The 20,047-nt window shown below is 44.7% G+C and overlaps 1 protein-coding gene across 2 annotated transcripts in view; it reads left to right on the top strand.

The window, feature by feature from the left end:
- The window catches only part of CACNA1I (calcium voltage-gated channel subunit alpha1 I), a 151,131-nt gene that overhangs the window by 110,833 nt on the left and 20,251 nt on the right, over positions 1 to 20,047 (top strand). For both annotated transcript variants that reach the window (XM_031554341.2, XM_085226112.1), the window contains exons 10-23: positions 6,203 to 6,354; positions 6,925 to 7,110; positions 8,072 to 8,189; positions 8,661 to 8,816; positions 9,238 to 9,328; positions 11,003 to 11,205; positions 12,928 to 13,344; positions 14,193 to 14,293; positions 15,203 to 15,326; positions 16,163 to 16,231; positions 17,141 to 17,325; positions 17,645 to 17,771; positions 18,830 to 18,955; positions 19,409 to 19,498. In XM_031554341.2, coding sequence (XP_031410201.2) covers positions 6,203 to 6,354; positions 6,925 to 7,110; positions 8,072 to 8,189; positions 8,661 to 8,816; positions 9,238 to 9,328; positions 11,003 to 11,205; positions 12,928 to 13,344; positions 14,193 to 14,293; positions 15,203 to 15,326; positions 16,163 to 16,231; positions 17,141 to 17,325; positions 17,645 to 17,771; positions 18,830 to 18,955; positions 19,409 to 19,498 — 2,145 coding nt within the window. The remainder of the gene's footprint in view (positions 1 to 6,202; positions 6,355 to 6,924; positions 7,111 to 8,071; positions 8,190 to 8,660; positions 8,817 to 9,237; positions 9,329 to 11,002; positions 11,206 to 12,927; positions 13,345 to 14,192; positions 14,294 to 15,202; positions 15,327 to 16,162; positions 16,232 to 17,140; positions 17,326 to 17,644; positions 17,772 to 18,829; positions 18,956 to 19,408; positions 19,499 to 20,047) is intronic.

Below are 20,047 nucleotides of genomic sequence, written 5' to 3'. Positions count from 1 at the left end.
GCAGGCACTTAAACTTGCCCTGTGCTCTATCAAGGTGGAGATATCATAGAATCATAAAGGTCGGAAAAGACCTCTAAGATCATCTAGTTCAATATCCTGAGCCCCAGAGTATATGAATTTCCCTGTTTGAGGCAACTCAGTGGCTGAGCCAATATTTGAAGCCTCAGATGCCTGGATCCCACCCACACTGCAAGCATTAGACCATTTTACAAAGCCCAGCTGATTTCTGATACAAGGAAGGGAAACCTTAATTTGATCGCAGAATGCAAAACTGCTTAGGATGCTCCAGTACGGAAAAATACTGTTGGAAGCTCAGAGAAGGGGGAATGAAGAAGAGACTGGAGAGGTTGACTCATGAAAACAGATAAAAAAGAGCGATGTATTTATCATGTAGCAGAGAGATGACTAAGGGCTGAAACCTAGGACAATGTGAAAACTGCCCACTGATGTTTTGAAGATGCAGGCACCAAGTAGAGAGAGGTACTGTTCATGTTGCATTATTGGAGACAGGATGATTTAAGAGTTTAGCTGAGGAATATTTGAACCAGAGGTAGAAAATTCATTCTGACTATTGTGTGTGCAGATTTAAGCTCTTCTGGGCCACCTCTGCTGTGTTTGTACAGCCCTCGGCAGAGCAGGGTCTGCCTGCAGCCTCAGGGTTTCTGGTAGCTGGTTATTAATGACGCATCCTTAAAGTTATGCTATCACTTTTTATCTAGAAGTATCTAGGAAGAGCTCACAGCCCTGTGGGCTGCTTCTAGTATGAAAAAAAAAAAAAGTTGACTGTATTGATCATAACTGAAAAATGTGGTGCAGCTGTTTATTTAAAATGTGTGCATTGAGTTCTGTTTACCTAGCACAAGATTCTTTTAAAAAGAATATTTAGCTTCTGACATGAATTCCAGGTCTTTTTCTGTCAGAAGTTACCTCAAGACTACATAAGCATGTACACACTTCCCTTTGCTCTTCCATGTTTCTCAAGTCCTGCTGTTGGTATAGCTCAATCTGATGCTTCATTGCCTCTTTTTCCTTCCTTCCGTTCTCTTTTTCCTGTTGCTTTCTTTCTAGAAAAATACATTTTCACAGAAAAATATTCAGCAAAACCCCTCTTCTTATAGAGATCTGTGATTTGCAGCTTGTCACCATCCTATGACTGAAGTGGTTTTGGTTGCTTCAGCTACTTCATCATGTGAATCTCCCCCAGATGAGAGTTAATGGAAATAAAGACCCTTCAAGCTTAGATTTTCTGGTGCATGAGAGATCACAGTCCCAGACACTTGCTAGGGACACACCTGTCTGGGAAAGGGGATGTGTGAAAGTATTGCAGGTTTGAGTGGTCTGGTTCATCAGCTTTGTGTTGCTCTGGCTGTTCAAGGACTATACAGATGAGGTGGCCCAGAGATGAAGAACGTCGTCCCAGTACTTGAAAGGAGCTCATAAGCAAGGGGGGGGGAAAACAACTTTTTGGACTTCTTGAATGGGCAGACAGTGATAGGACAAGGGGGAATGGCTTTAAACTAAAAGAGGGATTTTTGGTCAGATGTTAGGAAGAAATTCTCTACTCAGAGGGTGGTGAAGCGCTGGCACAGAGAGCTGTGGGTGCCCCATCCCTGGAGGCTCAAGGCCAGGTTGGATGGGGCCTGGGCTGCCTGAGCTGCTGGGTGACAGCCCTGCCCACTGCACGGGGTGGGACAGGTGGACATTGAGGTCCCTTCCAGCTCAATGATTCTATGATTCTATGATTCTGTGACCCACAAACCACCAGGTTAATGGGGGAGATTGCAGGAACTGGGCAGAGGGGTCAGGATCAGAAGTGTCTTGAGGACTGAGCCAATGTGCACGTCTAACTTTTGATTCCTGACCAGCGGAAAGAAGAATATAAATTGGAATTACCTGTTTGTTTTGAGTGAGGGGCGTTTGAACCAGACAACCTCTAGAAGTGTCTTGCAACCTCCACCATTGTGCAATTCTGTTACAGTTCATATTCTATTTTTTTTTAATATTTACAGGGTGCTTTTACTGTATTTTGTTTTGGCTTGGTTTGGCGGTTGTTTTTGTTTGTTTGTTTTGTTGTGTTTGTTTGTTTTATGCCAGGAAACTTAACCTCAGCATCCAAATCACCTTAAAATTGGGCTCATCCATCAAGTCTTTTCTGTCATTCTGCTTGTGTGGCCAAGGCACCTTCCTATCTCTGTATACATTTCTTGTGAGGGAAATCAATTATTTTGGGACAAACTGCATTGCTATGACTCATTCTTAATCCTTAAGCTTATCAGAAGTTATCACTTGTAAACAGATTAGTTTATACAAAACCATCAGTGTGCATTATAACGTATAATACCCTTAGTATTAGGTCTTCAGATATTGCTGGGACATGGCACAGGCAAAAATCCATCATTTCAAGCTTAGTCCTGCTTGAAATATTTTTTGCAGTTCTTCAGATCTGCTTCTGCTTGGAAGAATTGCTTTTTAAAATCCAGTGTAGAAAATCAAGATGTTAGATGCTTGTGACTGTCCAGAAGGATCCTTTAAATAGCCTTAATTTTTGTTGGTATTTGCAGAGGATCTGGTGCGGCTCGCTTTTCTCCTTATTCAGCACAAGGATGAAAGGCTGTTCCCAGCTGAATGTTTCAGGCTCCTTTCTCATATATTTCTTTGAGCCTGTTGGACTTTCACATCTTTGCCATTAGTAGCCATTAAGACAATTACAGAGAAACTTGATTTCCCTCCTGTTGTGTCAACTTCCAGTATTCCTTTGTGCATCAGAGCAATACTTTATGAGGTGTGGATCAGGAAACTATCACTTGTTTCCCAGTTAAACCAGCCTCACGTACTGACACCTTCACATCCTTTAGCCTGCATGATTTCCCTTTATACCAGCATTTATTGGATCCACTACTTCATATTTTACACTTATTGCTTCTCTTTTTGCTATTTGCTGCTTGTCAGAAACATTCAGCAAGTGTCCAAGCCAGCTCATCATGCTGACATTTAGTAAATGATGGAACAGTCTCTCCAGGGTGCTGGATGAAGCCACATCACTTCAGTCTTGTAAAACTGGGGAATAACAAAATATTACGAAATCCTATCTGGTTGTGGGGTGATGGTAGAGAAAGTAAAAGCTAGCCAGTATGTTTCATAGCTGATTTATGTGAGTCTTCTGATTGTCAAAAATGGACAGAATGGGGAGACCTGTGTATGTATTTTTCTCTCTCGTGTTCTCAAAGGGAGTGACAATGCAGGTGGAGTTTGGTAGGGCTGGTTTACATAGATCACATCAATTACTCTTTTGTTTTTAGGAGAGTTGCCAATTTATTCCTGGTTAGAATAAACTCCTGCAGGGCGGTCTGCATGTTCTCAGCCTTTCCCATAACGTACACCTTTCTGGCTGCTGTCAGATAATTACATTTTTCTCCTGTTTTTTTTCTTGTCCAATTGCCCTCTTCACCAAGTTCACATTTCTCCGGCCAGAGTCTCCCACTTCAGCAGCATCCACTGTCATTCTTGACCACGCTGACCTAGATGTGAAAGCATACCTGTGCAGAACACAGCCCCTGCCCTGCCAACAGCAGCCCCAGCTCCTAGCTGATGGCTTTTTCACTCTGCCTCTTTATCTGTATCTCTAGAAATGGCTGCAGTGCAGGATCTGCCTGTCGCCTGTGCGTGTGTTGCCTTGTGCCTCTCCAGCTGGCTCTTCTCTCTTTTTCCCTTCTTTTTCCTGAGTGCCTTTCTTTTGTGTTTCTCTTCCCTCCCTAGCTGGTATTTCTTTCCTACTACGTTTTTAACAGTGTCTTCTTTACTTCTTTTTGGAACCCATTATGTTATTTTTTTTTTTCCTTCTCATTTTGCAGTTTCTTTTTGCTGCCTGTGTCTCTCTTTCCTTTCTTTCCCTGCCCTGTTCTTCCTGCTCCTCTATCTAAGAAGGATGCTTTTCTGGGTCTGATTGATAGCCCATTAGAAGAAAGATTAACAGGTGGAGGCTCGACTAGAGAAACAGATGTCAGGGAGGGAAGGAGAGACGGGAGAACAGGTGACCTTTTCCGTAAGTGAGATGCAAGCATGGCTTTTCAAACATCAATTGCTCCCTACGACAGCACAGGAGAGAAAGCATGGACAGCAGAGAAGGATAATCCACCATTATAGCCTGTTGCTTTTTCGCATTCCTCATTCTCACCGACATAATCAGGCTGAAATTGGCATCTCTGCTTAGCATATGGGCCTCATGTTCCCAGCTGGTGTCATTACTGCCTGGCTCTCGGTAAAGTGATCTTCATCTCTCCCTTCCCTTGTGCACTTGTTCATTCTTCCTCTCTCATAATTCTTATCTCCCCTCCTCTCTTCTTCATTTTCATGATGGTTTTGTTATTCAAATGTAATTATTGGTATAAATTGAGCTATCTCCTTTTTTTTTTTTTTAAAAGAAATTGAATTTTTCAATTAAACCTGCACTGAAGAATGCATGAAATTACCAATGAACGCAGGGTAGACACAACATCACTGTGAGAAGCACCTTCCAATCTACTTATTCATATGGAAGAAGAACAAACAGATTTAGGGTTCTGGGGGGTCCTCCCTGAGCAATCTCGAGATTTAGGGGGAGGTTCAGATCCCAAACCAGAAGGTGATGATTAAAACATTGTCCTGATGTCCAGGCATAGCTCAGATCACTGTGAAGAAAGAGATCAGTCTTTGGCCATGATTTTGGCATGGAGAAGTGTAGATGTTGCACTCAGTGACATGGTCTAAAGCAGTCCCAGGCATGGGTTGATAGTAGGACTAGATGATCTTAATGGTCTTTCCAACCTTAATGATTCTATGATCTTATGATAACAAACCAGAGAGAGACTTCTGTTTGCTACCACAGAGGCATGAATCTTGGGTTCAGTGGCACTGTAGGTTAACATCAAATATGTAACCTTCTATGGGGTGTGAAAGACCTGCCCCAAGGTAAACATGGAAAATTGGACCAGAGGAGCTCTCAGGAGAAGTTCAGACCTCGACTTTTGCTGAGAGGTGCTTCTTCTATCCCAAATTCAGCACAGGGAATGCCTTTATTTCACACAGCAGGATAGCAACAACCTGGCATTCCTCACGAATGACATCGATGCAGCCTCTGTCTCCTTCTAAAACAGCATTTCACCATTCCTGAGGAAACGTTGTAGATCCTTTGCCAACCTTGTCAGGGAAGTTTCCAGGGCTGCACACAGTGTAGAAAAAGTCATTAATTCAGAAAACAAAAGAAGGGCTAATTTAATTTGCTCAGACTTGTTTCATTGATGGAGTCATTAAAACACTTTCTCCCTTATGCACAAACACATCATTCTCTGCTGGAGGAGACTATTTCACAAGGGCTGAAAGATGTGTCAGAGATCCATCAGAAGAAAATACCTGGGGCAGGGACAGGTTATGTGTTTTTGTTTTGTTTTGTTTTTTCTTTTCCTTTCTCTTTTTTCAACACAGTAATTTTGTGTCATCTCTGAAGATTTCCATCATGTACATCTGTTTTTCTCCTCTTACACTCTCTTTTTCTCATGTTGTCTTGCTGTTCCTATCCCTTATAGGTAGGTGTTAGCACTGTCGGCCTTGCTATTACTTTACTCATAGAGTTTGATATGCACTTTGGTAATTATTGAAACAAGACCAGGAAACTAATACATATCAAGGATTTAGTGAGGAGCTAGGGGAGAGAAAATGAGGAAAGAAAAGGAAAAAAAAAAACAGTGGAAAAGGGACAGTGAGGTTTAGAGGAGAATGGGAAACTGTGTTCTGACATTCAATTGTTTTCAAAATTTCAAAAAAACAATTGTGCCAAGTATACGGAAAGCTTTGATGGAAGAGACCAACTACAGATCAGCCACTTTTGCCCTGCTTTAAAAATACTGAAGTTCTTTGCACGCAGTGACACAGCCTTTAACCAGTGCTGCAATGCTTAGAATAGGATGTGGAAGAAGTTGGTTCATGTGAATGGCTGTGTAGTTCCCTGACTGCTGCAAACTAATTTGTTAGGGACATAATCTGTGATAAGGGTAGTAAATGTAGGAAGGAATTGGAGCAGAAAGGCGACTCTGCCCAGCCTCATTTCTATCTCACCGATGGTTCTTCACAATTCACTACTGAGCCTGTCCCATGGGAATGTTGGCATTTTATTTACCACAGTTTCAGGGCTCTTTCAGTTCTGACTCTGAATTTGCCTTCTCCCCAGCCAGAGGAACTGACCAACATCTTGGAGATCAGCAACGTTGTCTTTACAAGCATGTTTGCCCTGGAGATGATCCTGAAACTTGCTGCTTTTGGCCTCTTTGATTACCTCCGCAACCCCTACAATATTTTTGACAGTATCATCGTCATCATCAGGTGATAAGGGTCTTGGGTATCAACTGAAATACATATAGAGGAGAGCATCACAAAGTTTGCATGTTTTCATGTGCCTTTTAAAAAAAAAAGTTAGCAGCTTTAACAGAAAAATAAGGGCATGAGCTGATACATAAGGCGAAGGATTGAGAGACCATATTCCCAATACTTTTGACAATCCTGAGCACTTCTGTCCCTCACTTTTCACTTATGTTGGATGGAAGCCATCATGATTGTCTTGCAAGTCCACAACAAATACTAGTTGCAAAATATTTTTCAGACTACACAAATGAAGGATATTACAGAAATTTAATGTGCGGTGGAAGGACCTGTCTTGCTGGGTCTTAGTTCTGAAATCCTTCCCTCATTCCTGCTTCAAGAAAGTAGAAGTGCAAACCTCTAGTATATATTTCTAATTATATGTTGTTCAAACAAATTTTCCCTCTGACCTCCATACACATGCTGCCAATGCTGGGCTGATAATTTGGATCAGAATTGTTATTTTCTCCCTGCTGTTTGTTCACTTCTTCTTCATTTTGTTCCTCTTGCTCTCTGGGTCTCTCTTGGCCATAGCATCTGGGAGATCATTGGTCAGTCAGATGGGGGCCTCTCAGTGCTGAGGACATTCCGTCTCCTGCGTGTGCTGAAATTGGTACGTTTCATGCCTGCATTGCGTCGCCAGCTTGTGGTGCTGATGAAGACTATGGACAACGTAGCCACCTTCTGCATGCTTCTCATGCTTTTCATCTTCATTTTCAGGTGAGGAGGCAGTTGCCTTGTAGTGTTTTGAGGAGGCACTGCACAATTCATATTGCTATGAACATCAGTGCGTGAACACGTGGTTCATCTTGTTTATGGCTCTAGGCTTGGGGATCATTGGCAGACATTTGCTCAAGAGCTTGAGGCTCTTGTTCTCCTAAATTGGTTTCAGTAGCTGAAGACTTGTTATGGTGAGGTAGAGAAATGCTGCCACCAAATGTGTGTGCTGAACGTAATGTCCCATTGCAGGACAGGTGATGTCTCTTGGCAATCAGTAGTATCTGCAGGAAGAGCTCAGCCTGGAAGCTATTTGGTGGAAGGGTCACAGGAAGCACCCAAGAAAATTTGTCAGACTTTATGGATGCACTAGTAGGGAGATGAAGACAAATGAGAGCAAATGAGAATGATAGAGAAAGCAGGTCTGAAGGCATTAAGTGGGCTCTGAGGCAGTGCAGATGAGAAGTGAGGAAGTTGTGATAAGCTAAAGGGTTGCAACACAAAGCTCTTTCTTTATGGATAAGTCTAGTGGTCTGTGTTGTTCTAGCACCTGTGTGCTATGTAAGAAAGAAGGGCCTACAAGAAAGAACGAGATACACTCTTTAGCAAGGACTGTTGGGATAGGACAAGGGGAATTGCTTTCAAACTAAAAGATGGGAGATTTAGACTGGGTATGAGGAAAATGTTTTTTTTTTATAATGTTGGTGAAGCACTGGTACATGTTGCCTAGCGTGGTGGTGGATGCCCCATCACTGGAGACATCCAAGGTCAGGTTGTAAGGGCTCTGAGAAACCTGATCAGCTGTAGATGTCCCTGTTCATTGCAGGGGATTTGGGCTAGATGGCCTTTAAGGGTCTCTTCCATCTCAAATAATTCTATGATTAATTGCCATGGAGTGTCACTCTGACAAGTTTATTGTGATGGCAGAGATATTTAAATTTGGCACCAATTCCTATTCCAACAGTATCTTGGGAATGCATATCTTTGGTTGCAAGTTCAGCCTGAGGACGGATACAGGTGATACAGTTCCTGATCGGAAAAATTTTGACTCCCTGCTGTGGGCCATTGTCACTGTCTTCCAGGTGAGCTCACTTTGTTCTTCATGGGTGGAAAAAGCAATCACCAGGATCATGAGTTTTTTTTCTCATTGTGGATTATTCATTAATTTCTAATGGCACTGAAGGCTTCAGTATGTGACATCAAAGGAAGAGCAATTGTATATTGTAACGTGGTGACTGGTATCTCTCAGACAGAGGGGCTCCTTCCTTCCTAATAGGAAGTTTGCAAAGGTCACTTCTGTTGGGACAACACCTGTGTTTAACACTGTCACCTATAACATGGCTGCCCTCATATTTGTTCTTGTTTTTTTTTGTTCAGCTAGCATTACTGGGGCAGTATCAGCATACTGGACAATAGCAATGGGTAGTAGCTGTGTGATTATGGGGAGGTTAAAAAGCCTAATGTGTTCTAAAGTGTATGCTTCCAGTGTCCTTTTTGGGAATACTGTTTGTGTTCTTCCTTCATGTTTACATCATTTCTGCTTCTGGTTGCAGATATTAACCCAGGAGGACTGGAATGTTGTGCTCTATAATGGCATGGCCTCCACATCACCATGGGCATCCCTTTACTTTGTGGCTCTTATGACATTTGGCAATTACGTGCTCTTCAATCTGCTGGTTGCCATCCTCGTGGAGGGGTTCCAGGCTGAGGTAAGTCATCAACAATGCTACTCCTATGGAGAGGAGGAAGAGAGGTACTTAAAAGGGACCTCTGAGATACTTGGCAGGTACTGGAGTGAAGAACTCCCAAAGTATCACACCTCTGCTGTTCTCCTTCTTAAGTTCAGGGTGGAGTTCTTTAAAAAAACAGATGACGGTATTAATCCTTGCAGTGAAAGAGACAAACCCTCCAGAAGGTAATTCACAATTTCCATCCCATGCTGCATCAGCTAAGGTGAGTCCTTTCCATCTCCTAAAGCAAGAATGCAGGATCTCAGCCGTCACAGGTCACACTAGACTCCCCAGTGGTCATGGTAACGCATGGCTGCCAAGGAAGATTGGCAACAACAAAATACAAGAAAAAGTGGCCTTTTCTGTTTGAGTTCCTACCTTCTTGATTTGATTATTACAGGGTGATGCCAACCGATCATACTCAGAGGAAGATCAGAGTTCGTCAAACGTGGAGGAGTTAGATCAGTTCCAAGAGGTCCAGGAAGGCTCAGGTATGATAGCTCAAACTATCTCATTTGCTCACATCCCATTGCTGCTTAGTGGGAAGTCTGAAAGCAGATTTGGCAGAAAATTGGCTCCCACCTCCAAGGCAGAACTTACTTTCATTTTGAACTTAATGTTTGTGGTGTTACATGTGGAAATTTTGGAGCTGCACTGGCATCCTGAGAAAAAGTGACAGCTAAAGGGAGCAGTTTTTGAATGCCTAAAAACAGCAAAGAGGAGTGAGAAGATGGCACTCCTGCTCAGCTTTGGGGGCACCATTTCAGGAACACTGTGTCCAAATCTGGAGGCCCCATTTGGAGAGGGGATACCAACACATTAAAAAGGACTCAGGCAAATCTGGAAGCCCTGCCTCATAGTGTGAGGCTAATGAAGCTTAGAGAAACTGGAGAAGTAACTTGATCACATACTCTGTAAATGCCGGCCATAAGGAGAGATTTTTGATGGTAGATGGCTCTTTAATTGAGCAGAAAAAAGCATAATGAGATTGTAAAGGTTGGAAGCTGAAGCTAGACAAACTCAGACTGCAAAAAGCCACATATTTTTAAGGAAGGATAATTAACTCTTGAAACAGTCTGCCCACAAGCTGCCGGGTAAGGTTTCCACCCCTTGAAGACTGCAGGTCTTCCTGCAAAAGGTATTATACTTCAGGCAGGACTTGGTGGCAGGGAGCAGCAAGAGTATGAATAGTGAGTCGGGAGCGGGGGGAAGCATCCAAGCTGGCAGGACATGGACCACACCAACAAAGGCATAGGACTTGCACACGTGAGCAGGGCACGTTTGCTGATGGTATCCAGGTTCTAATAGTGGTTCACAGTCTGCCATGCAAGTCAACAGGGAGCCAACAAGCTCAATCAGCAAGACAAGGTCAGCATCCATAAGGTGTAAGGACGGGCGGAAGCATATTCACAGCATAACCCAGGCAAGGATCATAGGCATGGGTCTGAGCTTGAATGTATCTTCTGTGTTGAGGATCAGAGGCTCCAGGTTTGCTTGTCACAGCCTATTCTCACAATTTAGCTTTTTTTTCACAGCAGTATGATCCTGGATTGAATAGCTACGCTGTGCCAGGGCTTATCTTGAATGTAGGCAGCTAAAATCCTAGAAGGGCAGAAAGAAGAAAGGTTGTGGAGTCTGTTGGTGTACTCACAACAGTGATGCTGAGTGCAGGCAATGGTATGTGACCTTCATTATGCAATAGGTCAAACAAAAATGATTGCTCCAGTCCCTTCAGGTGTTAAAAGCCAGCATCCCACCCTCTCCATCCATCTTGACAAATGTCAGTGGTTTTTCACAGCAGCAAACACAGCCCTCGAAGCTGCCCTGAATCTTCAAGGTCAATGAGCAGTCATTTGAAGAGGCCCAGCATAGGACAGGCTGTTCTGTTCTGCCTTTCTTCCTGACCAGCACTCTACTCAACCATCTAGCCTCAAGGAGAGCCACTGCCAGTTTTGGAGAATGAAGAGAACATTTCAAAGTCTTGCTAGATTGCACTACTTTTGCCATAACACTCTAAATCAAAAGAAATGAATGCTGACTGATGCTAAACAGTTAACACGCTGTTAAGCTGCTAACATGCTTAACAATTTGGATGTTGAAACAATCACTGGGTGCTGAGGAACCAACCTCCTTCATTTTCCCTCTTTTTCCATCTTTCCACCCAGATCCCAAGCTTTGTGCAATTTCTGTGACACCAAATGGCCACTTGGACCCATCCTTGCCCTCTTCCAATGCCCCAGTGGCTGCTGGGGGAGTTTCCAACTCCTCACGCAACTCCCTGCAGCCTGACCAGATCCGTGTTGCTATTGGCTCCCGGAAGAGCAGTGTGATGTCCCTGGGGAGAATGACGTATGATCAGCGATCCTTGGTGAGTGACTGAGTAGGAACATGTGTCATATCCTTCTTTTGGAGTTCAAGGGCCTTTCTCTCATCATCTGTTGGATTACTATGAAGAACTGCATTGCTGCTATAGGCTTGTAACACAACCTCATTGCCTGCCCATAGGAAGCCAGTTCATATAATTCATCTGTATTTCCAGATTAGATCAATCAGTCAATCATAGAATGGCTCGGGTTGAAAAGGACCTCAAAGATCATCCAGTTCCAACCCCCTTGCCATGGGCAGGTTACCAGCCACTAGATTAGATTGCCCAGGACCCCATCCAATCTGGCCTTAAACACCTTCAGGGATGAGGCATCCAGAAGGTCTCTGGGCAGCCTGTGCCACTGCTCTGAGTGATCTATTGACCTTATTGACCTATATTTGCAGGTTATTGATCAGTATTCCATTGAATGTAGGTTACAGCTTTTATATTCTTCTGGGGAGAGATGGGGAACACCATGGGGACAGAGTTTTTCTTTTAGGGAGACCAGGCTCTGGGCAACCTGATCTAGCTGTGGATGTGTCTAAAGGAGAGCACCAGGAAAGAAGGGAACAGACTCTTTCATAGGGTTTGTTGTGATAGGACAAGGCGAAATGGTTTCAAACTAAAATACAGGAGATTTAGGTTAGATATAAAGAAAAAGTCTTTTACAGTGAGGGTGGTGAGGCACAGGAACAGGTTGCCCAGAGACATTGTGGATGCCCTGCCCTTGGAGACTTTCAAGGCTAGGCTAGCCAGGTTGTAGACAACCTGATCTAGCTATGGATGTCCCCATTCATTGCAACATAGTTGGTCTAGATGACCTTTAAATATCCCTTACATCTATAAGGATTCCAGAATTCTATGATTCTGTGATTCTATGTTTTGTCCTCTTGCCCAGTACAAAAAGTCATGCCCAAAGCGAGCTGAGAGCATAGAAAGGTCTAGGTGCTGCCAAAACTTCAGAGTCTCATAGTGGATGCATTTTCTGGAAGCTTTTGTTACAATGAATAGAGAAATCTTGGCTTGGAGCTTACTCATATCAGGTCCTGCTGTCCCCCAGTCCTTCTCCAAGCACTGCTAGCTGTCCAGTCAACACATCTCAAACTTGTCCACCTTGTAACGTAAGCTTCTGTGACCCCTACGCACTACCACACATGGGTTTTGAAGGAAGTGCATTGATAGTAGAAGCATTCATGCCCCTGTTATTTCTAAAAAGGGAGAGCTGACAGCCACGTACTACATGATAACTTGCTGATGTTGTTGAACTAGACTGTAACCAACAAGCCTGTTTCTCTCATTTCTTCTTTTTATGAAGACTGTGCTCAAAGGTATTGTGTCAGATTATCCATCTCCCTGTACCTTGTGTTATTCTTTACCCTAGGGCTGCGTAAAATGCTGCCAATCAGATTTTTGGAAATCTTTATTCTTGTTCTGTGCTGATATAAGTAACAACATCAGGCATCTAGCCTTATTTACCTTCCCTTTAAGTGCCTTGCACACAGATGCTGCTATAAAGTGATCACAGCCAACACCCCTGCTAGCTTATTATTAATTTGTTGTTAGATTTATAGCAATTACAGCTACATCCCCACTATGCATCTTCTTTGAGGGGTAAAAAAGGGTGCACATGGCTTAGGACCCCTGGAGGGTATCTGATGTCTGCCACAAAGCAGTGCCTTCCCTCCATAATTCTGTGTGGCTGAGTCCCAACCCACTCTCTTACAGTCCAGCTCTCGCAGTTCCCACTATGGTGCCTGGGGCCGCAGCGGGGCCTGGGGGAGCCGTCGTTCCAGCTGGAACAGCCTGGCCCGAGGACACAGCCTGAAGCACAAACCTCCCTCTGCCGAGCATGAGTCCCTCCTGTCTGGGGAGAGGCACAGGACAGGAGATAGGGAGCTGGATGGAACAGAGAGAGTGTTTCACCACCGCCGGACGCTTTCTCTGGACAACAAAGGCTCCTGCGACCTGCTAGAGTTGGCCTCCATCCCATCTGGCCACAAAGGGACCTGTAGGCCAGGGACAACGTCAGGGGGCAGTGAGCATCAAGACTGCAATGGCAAAATGCCCAGTATTGCGAAAGAGATCTTCCCCAAAATGAACAACCGCAAGGAACGGGGAGAGGATGATGAAGAGATAGACTATGTGAGTACTTGGTGTGGGGAACCTGGGGTTACAATGCAGTGCTGTAGGAAACCCCAACTCCGTCCTCAAGTTTCAGTCTCCCTGCCATATGGATGGGAGAGCTTGCAGAAGTGCTATAAGTACAGGTGGAGAATGTCTCTGAATGTAGGTGGGTCCAGACAGCCCACACCACATCGTCAGGCTGCTCACAAGGCAGTCGTGCAGATAGATGGTGGGAAGAGAGTAGAGATGATGCACAGGCATTTGAGGGCTGTTATTTCAGGGCACTGCAGCCAGTGATTGTCACAGGTTAGAAAAGGTCAGGCTTTGTGAAAAGGAAGAGCTTTGCTTTGGAAATAGATGCATAAGAGACAAGGCAAGTGTGTTTTTCTGTGCCAGCCCGGGAGACCACCATACCTAATCTGTGAGCATATCGAAGGGTGGAAGACAGTGTGTATGAAATTAAATCAACTCTGAGTCCAAGTGCCAGCAGAAGACCATTCTGTCCCTGCCTCTTATTCAGCTGAGGTGTTGAGGAAACATCATACTCATGTAATAGAGCCAGTGATCCTATTATGGGCAACATCCAACTGTAGATAGGAGACCAGCAGTTTTATTTTTAATGATGCGAGGAGGAAATCTGAAGGTGAGAGGTGAACACGACCTGGCAAAGAAGTACCTACCTCCTCTATAGTGGCGTGTTGTTCTTTGGGTCCATTCTCTCATCCAGGTGCTAAAGAAAGGCAGGTAGCTCACATGGGGAGGAACACCTGATAGTGGTACTTGGAGATCACATGAGGAAGTAAGAGTGCCTCTGTTAGGTAACGAGAAGTCAACTGGTGACACTTGCTTCTCCTGCATCCCTCCAGAGCCTGTGTTTTCGCATCCGGAAGATGATGGAAGTCTATAAGCCAGACTGGTGTGAGTTACGGGAAGACTGGTCCATATATCTCTTCTCTCCACAAAACAGGTTTGTGCATTTTTTTTCCATAAAAGGGTTGAGAAGATGGGACAGATTTTGTTGCTGTGCCATTTGCTTTCCCTGAGCTGGACGTTAGATTGTAACTTTGAACTCAGCATCTAGGAATGTATTTCTTCTCCCTTGTTTCTCCTTCTACAGTCAAACAACATTTCTCTTCCTTGATTCTGCAGATGAGAGGGAGGACGAGAATCCTAAATGCCTGTTGTGCTTTTCCTTCCCTTTGGAACATCCCGTTTTTCTTTTGTGTAACTATAAATATTTATAGCAAAGTGAGGCAGGGAATACTGACATTAAACCAAAAAGGAGAAGGAATATATTACTAATGACTCTGTAACACTGATATTTTCTCCCTTGGTACCAGGACAGCCTCTCCATTCCATTTTCAGTCCCACTGCCAACTTATCAGCAATATCATACCCTTTAGGGTAACATTAGAAATCTTTTTGCTGGAAAAGAAAAATAACAGCAGCAACAACAAACACACACACATACTAAAAACAAAACAAAAAAACCCCCACACGTATTTAGAGATATATTCTTCCTGCTTAGAGGGTCTTCCCACCAGAAGAAAATGCCCACATACCCCAGCCAACAGCATTCTCACCAAAGTGCCATTACCTCTTGAGGAGTAGGGAATTTTGTTATAGCCTATGGAGGAGAGCTCTTTGCTCCATGTGACACCTGGGCACTGTGTCTTTCAGAGCAGGCAGAGTTGTGTTCTGACAGCCAAATTACCTGCCCCTCCTCAGCTTTCAAGATGTGGCCTCATTGTGCTAGTGTGAATCTGGAAGGGTTTGCTATACCAGAAACTCATTATCAACCACTCAATTTTCCGTGCTTCTAGCTTCTAACCTCTCATTCCTCAAGGTACAGGTACCTACTGGAACTCTTTTGCAGGTTTCGCCTCCTCTGCCAAACCATCATTGCTCACAAACTCTTTGACTACGTTGTGTTGGCCTTCATCTTCCTGAATTGCATCACCATTGCACTGGAGAGACCACAGATTGAACACAGAAGCACGGTGAGCACTGTTCCCTCCCATCTAACTTTTAACACAATGTCTGACAGAGGTGTGTAGGCACTCCTGGTACTATAATGGTCTTTGGATATAACTTAGCATTAAACATAACTCCAATTCATCCATTCAAACGTCCATGCATTAGCTATTTACATCATATGTTCTTCCCCTGCAGGGTCTTATAATGTGTCACCCTCCTTTATAATAGGGTAATCCTAGTTTGCTCCCTTTTGGGGAGTGATGGAGTCTCGTGGTTAAGAGATGATTTGCCAAAGGGTCAGGGATTGGGAAATGAAAGAAGTACCTTTCACGTGCAGTATGTCATCATGTATGCTGCTTTTGAGCTATTTTGGAGATGGCTCAGACTGACGTGTCAAAAAGGAAACTGAGCTGACAAGTGATTTTTTTTGCATCTCTTCCTTAGTTGACCCCTCAACTTTGTGGCACTTACACACCCTTCAGCAGTCAGTCAGTGCTCAGCAGCTCTTTGGGAAGGAGTCCCAGGGCAGCGCAGTAGATCAGGACTGAGCAACACTGGCAGAGTGATGCAGCAAGCACCTAGGAACCAGATTTGTATTCTGCACTGCAAATCCTATCCACAAGAGCTGTATGGCATCCTGTGCCAGCTGTGGCGTGGGGTAGAGCTGAGGCTTGTGAGCCCAAAGCTGTCAGTGCTGACCTTTGCCAGGAGTGCTTCTTTTATTCTTCCAAGCTTCAGACCCTTAACAGGAAAGAAAAGGATATCAAGTTCACCACAGGGGCCTCATGGAATAACAAGAAGTCAAGATACATTTAAAGCCATTCTCTCTCTCTCTCTCTCTCTCTTTTTTTTTTTCTAGGAGAGAATCTTTCTCACTGTGTCCAACTACATTTTCACAGCAATTTTTGTAGCTGAGATGACACTGAAGGTAAGTTAATGGAAATGAATGGCTCAGAGCCTTTCCCCAGTGTCAGGAATACCATGGCTCATGTTTGCTCGGCACTTTTCCAAAATCTCTCCATTTTTTTGATGTCCCAGTCCTTCTCCCTGCTTTGGTAAAGGGGAGTTAAGTCCCCTCTAGTTGTGCATGGAGGAGATGCTTAACCTGAGCTTTAAAACCAAAGGGATCTCGGTATCTGGGAGGAATAGCTAGTCTCCAGCTATGGATTCTGTAATAATATCAAAAGTCCATTCCCTTCCTCCTGGAACAAGAGAAGGAATAATTACAATAATATTAATGAATTGCCATTAGTTGAGATAATTATTCAATAGGTGTCACTGCAACAATAGAGAAATCTGGTTAATCCGCTTGTGGTGAGGAAAGAGACTAAATACTGGGGAAAGTAAGTCTCAAAACTAGAAGCCTAAGGCAAAACTCCCTAAAATTAATTCCTAAACTACTGGCGTGATTTTTAGAGTGTTTTAGTAGCCAAAGTATGGGTTTTAGTTCCTGGTTCTAGCTCTCAAAACAAAATTGATCTCTGTACTGGGAGGTATGTGATATTGGAACATCCTCTACAGAGTTCTGTTGCTCAGGGATGCAGAGAAGAGGTGAGAAGACACCATGGCAATCATAGTGAAATGCTACTCCAGAGCTTGGCCTTGTTTTTTCTAGTGTTAGGTGCCACCACTTTGGACAAAGACATTTTCCTTCATAACCTTTCATTCAAAAGGAAAAGGTGATGAGACTGGTTATAGGATTCAGAATGAGTCCTTGCTGCTCCATTAGGAGCAAGGAGGTGATAACCATTTGCCAATCTTCCCTTCTTCTGTGGATGTCCTCTATCAAGCAACATGGAGGACCACTTTAGACTCCATCCTCTTCCTTCTCTTGCAGGTGGTCTCTCTAGGCCTGTATTTTGGGGATCAAGCTTATCTCCGCAGCAGCTGGAATGTCCTGGATGGCTTCTTGGTCTTCGTGTCTCTCATTGACATTGTGGTCTCAGTGGCTTCTGCTGGTGGTGCCAAAATCCTAGGGGTGCTGCGGGTCCTCCGGCTGCTGCGCACCTTACGGCCACTCCGGTCAGAGTCCCACCATGTTCTGTTCTACTCCTCCTTCTTACTGGTTCCCCCAGGAAGGGTCCTGGATTCAGACCCCACTGTAATGGTCAAAAGGTGGTCTTTGACAATCCACAAACCTTAGTCATATGGCTCTGACCATGGAGATATTTCATCAGACATCCAACCCATGGGATAAAAGAGCACTGGGGGCCCTGGTAGGAGTGTTTCCCATTACAAGCAATTGCACAGGGAGAGCAGGGACCCTCTGCTGCTGAAAACGCTCATCTGTGGCCAAACACTCCTGCTCTGTCTGTCACCCTTCCCTTTCCTTCCTTTCCAGAGTCATCAGCCGAGCCCCTGGCCTCAAGCTGGTGGTGGAGACACTCATTTCTTCCCTCAAGCCCATAGGAAACATTGTCCTCATCTGCTGCGCTTTCTTCATCATCTTTGGCATCCTGGGTGTACAGGTAGGGTTCCTATTGCCCTCAAACAGCCCTGGCATTCCCATACCTACCATGGGCACCTGTACCCCCAGCTACAACAGGCACAGGAAACTGAACAAAGCAGGAGGAGCAAGCAAGCTGGGAAACTTCTGCAGCTGCTCAGCCCCATGAAATGTCTCCCTCTGAAGTGTCCCCATGGCCTTTGGCAAGTGCATCCAGGTCTTCAACAAGTGCAAACATTGCTGAATGTGCAAGACAGGAGTTAATGCTTGTGCATGCATGGCAGGATCAAGTCAGGGTTTGGGTCAGTGTTACAGGGAGAGCCCAGAGCTGGCTCACTGGGCACATCTATGCCACACAGAAAGGGCAGGCAGCTCCATTCCTACTTTCACGAACCCTGCCTCCAGCCAGTTCCATTCCTCCCCCTTGCTATCAACCCTAAGTCCACCCACATCCTCCTTTTATTTTTTTATTTAATTCTCTTTATTTTTGGTGAGAGGAGCGAGGGTGTGGGCGTTACTTCCATCTCAGGGAATGCGCTATACTTAGTCTGCTCTTATGCATCTGTACAAATGCACAATCCAGTACCTTCCATATGGGGAAGGGAGCCCTGGGCAGAGAGATAGAGCAGTGCAGCTTTGTGGGAAAAAATAGTATCTGAGAAGCAGGGGATGTATTTTCTGGTTCTTTACCCACAGATGATTTTCTTTCCCATCAGCTTTCTTGGTAACTGGGAAGCAGGGAGGGGTGATTGCTCTTAGTGGCCGAATAGAAGATTATTGGGCTAATGGCTTTAATTGGGCCCCCAAATACTGCCCTAACAGCTGTCAGATAGCAAAGACTTACAGTCACTTCTGCCTGGAGCAATACAGGAAGATGAAAAGCCAGATGTGAATTTGCAGGATTGGCCCTGTCTCCTTACCAGTGCATCAACCAGTGCTGTGTAATGCTCTGTTGTTCCCCCATTCCTCTCCTGGAGGAAGCCCTGCCGCCCACCTACTTTCTTGGGAGCTTCTGCACATTCCAGGTGCATGGTGAGCCCTGGAGGGAAAGGGGCTGATGGAGTTGCTCCCCTTCCACAGCTCTTCAAGGGCAAGTTCTACCACTGCCTAGGGGTTGACATCAGGAACATCACCAACCGGTCTGACTGCGTGGCTGCCAACTACAAGTGGGTGCACCACAAGTACAACTTCGACAACCTGGGACAGGTGAGTATGCCTGCAGCCCACATCTCTGATGGGAACTCAGCTCTCCTCCTATACGTACCTCTCTGAGTGCCCGAAAAGCCTGATCTTAGGGCTAGGAAGAGCAGTTATTGGGTATGTGTATCCATGTAGAGCCTGTTGCTGGTGGTTTAGTAACAGCATGATGTGTACAGGTAGTGGGGAAAGAAAAGGGTGGCAGCAGAGAGCTTGATTTTCTTGTTTAGCTCATGCTGTGAAGCAGATGTTCTTCATGACCTCTTCACTCTGGTCGATCTGGCTTCCTGTCCCCCCCTCCACCCCCCTCTTCCTCACTAAAAGGAGCAGATTTTGATGTGTGCAGAGACACGGGCAGAAAGAGTATTTCAACAGTGTGTGTGTTAGAGCGTAAAAACTCACTTATTTTTCCCAGTCTGCCAGATGCACCTGCTCCACATCTGCTTTGCTTTTTTATTGCAGGCCCTGATGTCTCTCTTTGTTCTGGCTTCCAAGGATGGCTGGGTCAATATTATGTATAATGGACTAGATGCTGTGGCTGTTGACCAGCAGGTATGAATACATCCTTGTAAAAAGACCTTTTTCACTTCCTGCTGCTAGTAGCTAGTAAGGTGAGAGTGTACTCTAATATCTTGCTTTGGACACCTCCCTCTAGCCAGGTTCTCCTTCTAGGGCCCTTCTCAATCCCTCGCTCTTCCCATTGCAAGTGGTCCAGGCTGTGCCAAGTCCATGCAGTGAAGCACAGCTGTGACTGTAATGGCCTCAAGTTGGATGTCAGGAAAAATTTCTTTTCAGAAAGACCAGTGCTGCACTGGCACAGGCTGCCCAAGGAGGTGGTGGAGTCACTGTTCCTGGAGGTGTTCCAGAACTGTGTGGATGTGGCACTGAGAGACATGGATTATAGTGGCCACAGGCATGGGCTGATGGTTAGACTAGATGATCTTTCCAACCTTAATGATTCTATGACCATGTAGTGAATGTCTGTAGTAATTCTGACCCCTCTAACCAGTCTGGATCACATGGCAGGTCTTTATAACAACAGAGCAACAGTGCCATATGTGTTTCTGAACATGCTGACTCCCTTCTGGCCCACAGATGGTT

The sequence above is a fragment of the Meleagris gallopavo genome, chromosome 1, assembly GCF_905368555.1.
Source record: "Meleagris gallopavo chromosome 1, MGAL_WU_HG_1.1, whole genome shotgun sequence".
Classification (NCBI taxonomy): Eukaryota; Metazoa; Chordata; class Aves; order Galliformes; family Phasianidae; genus Meleagris; species Meleagris gallopavo.
The sequence above is the reverse complement of the archived record's forward strand: the minus strand, read 5'-3'. Positions and strand labels throughout refer to the sequence as shown.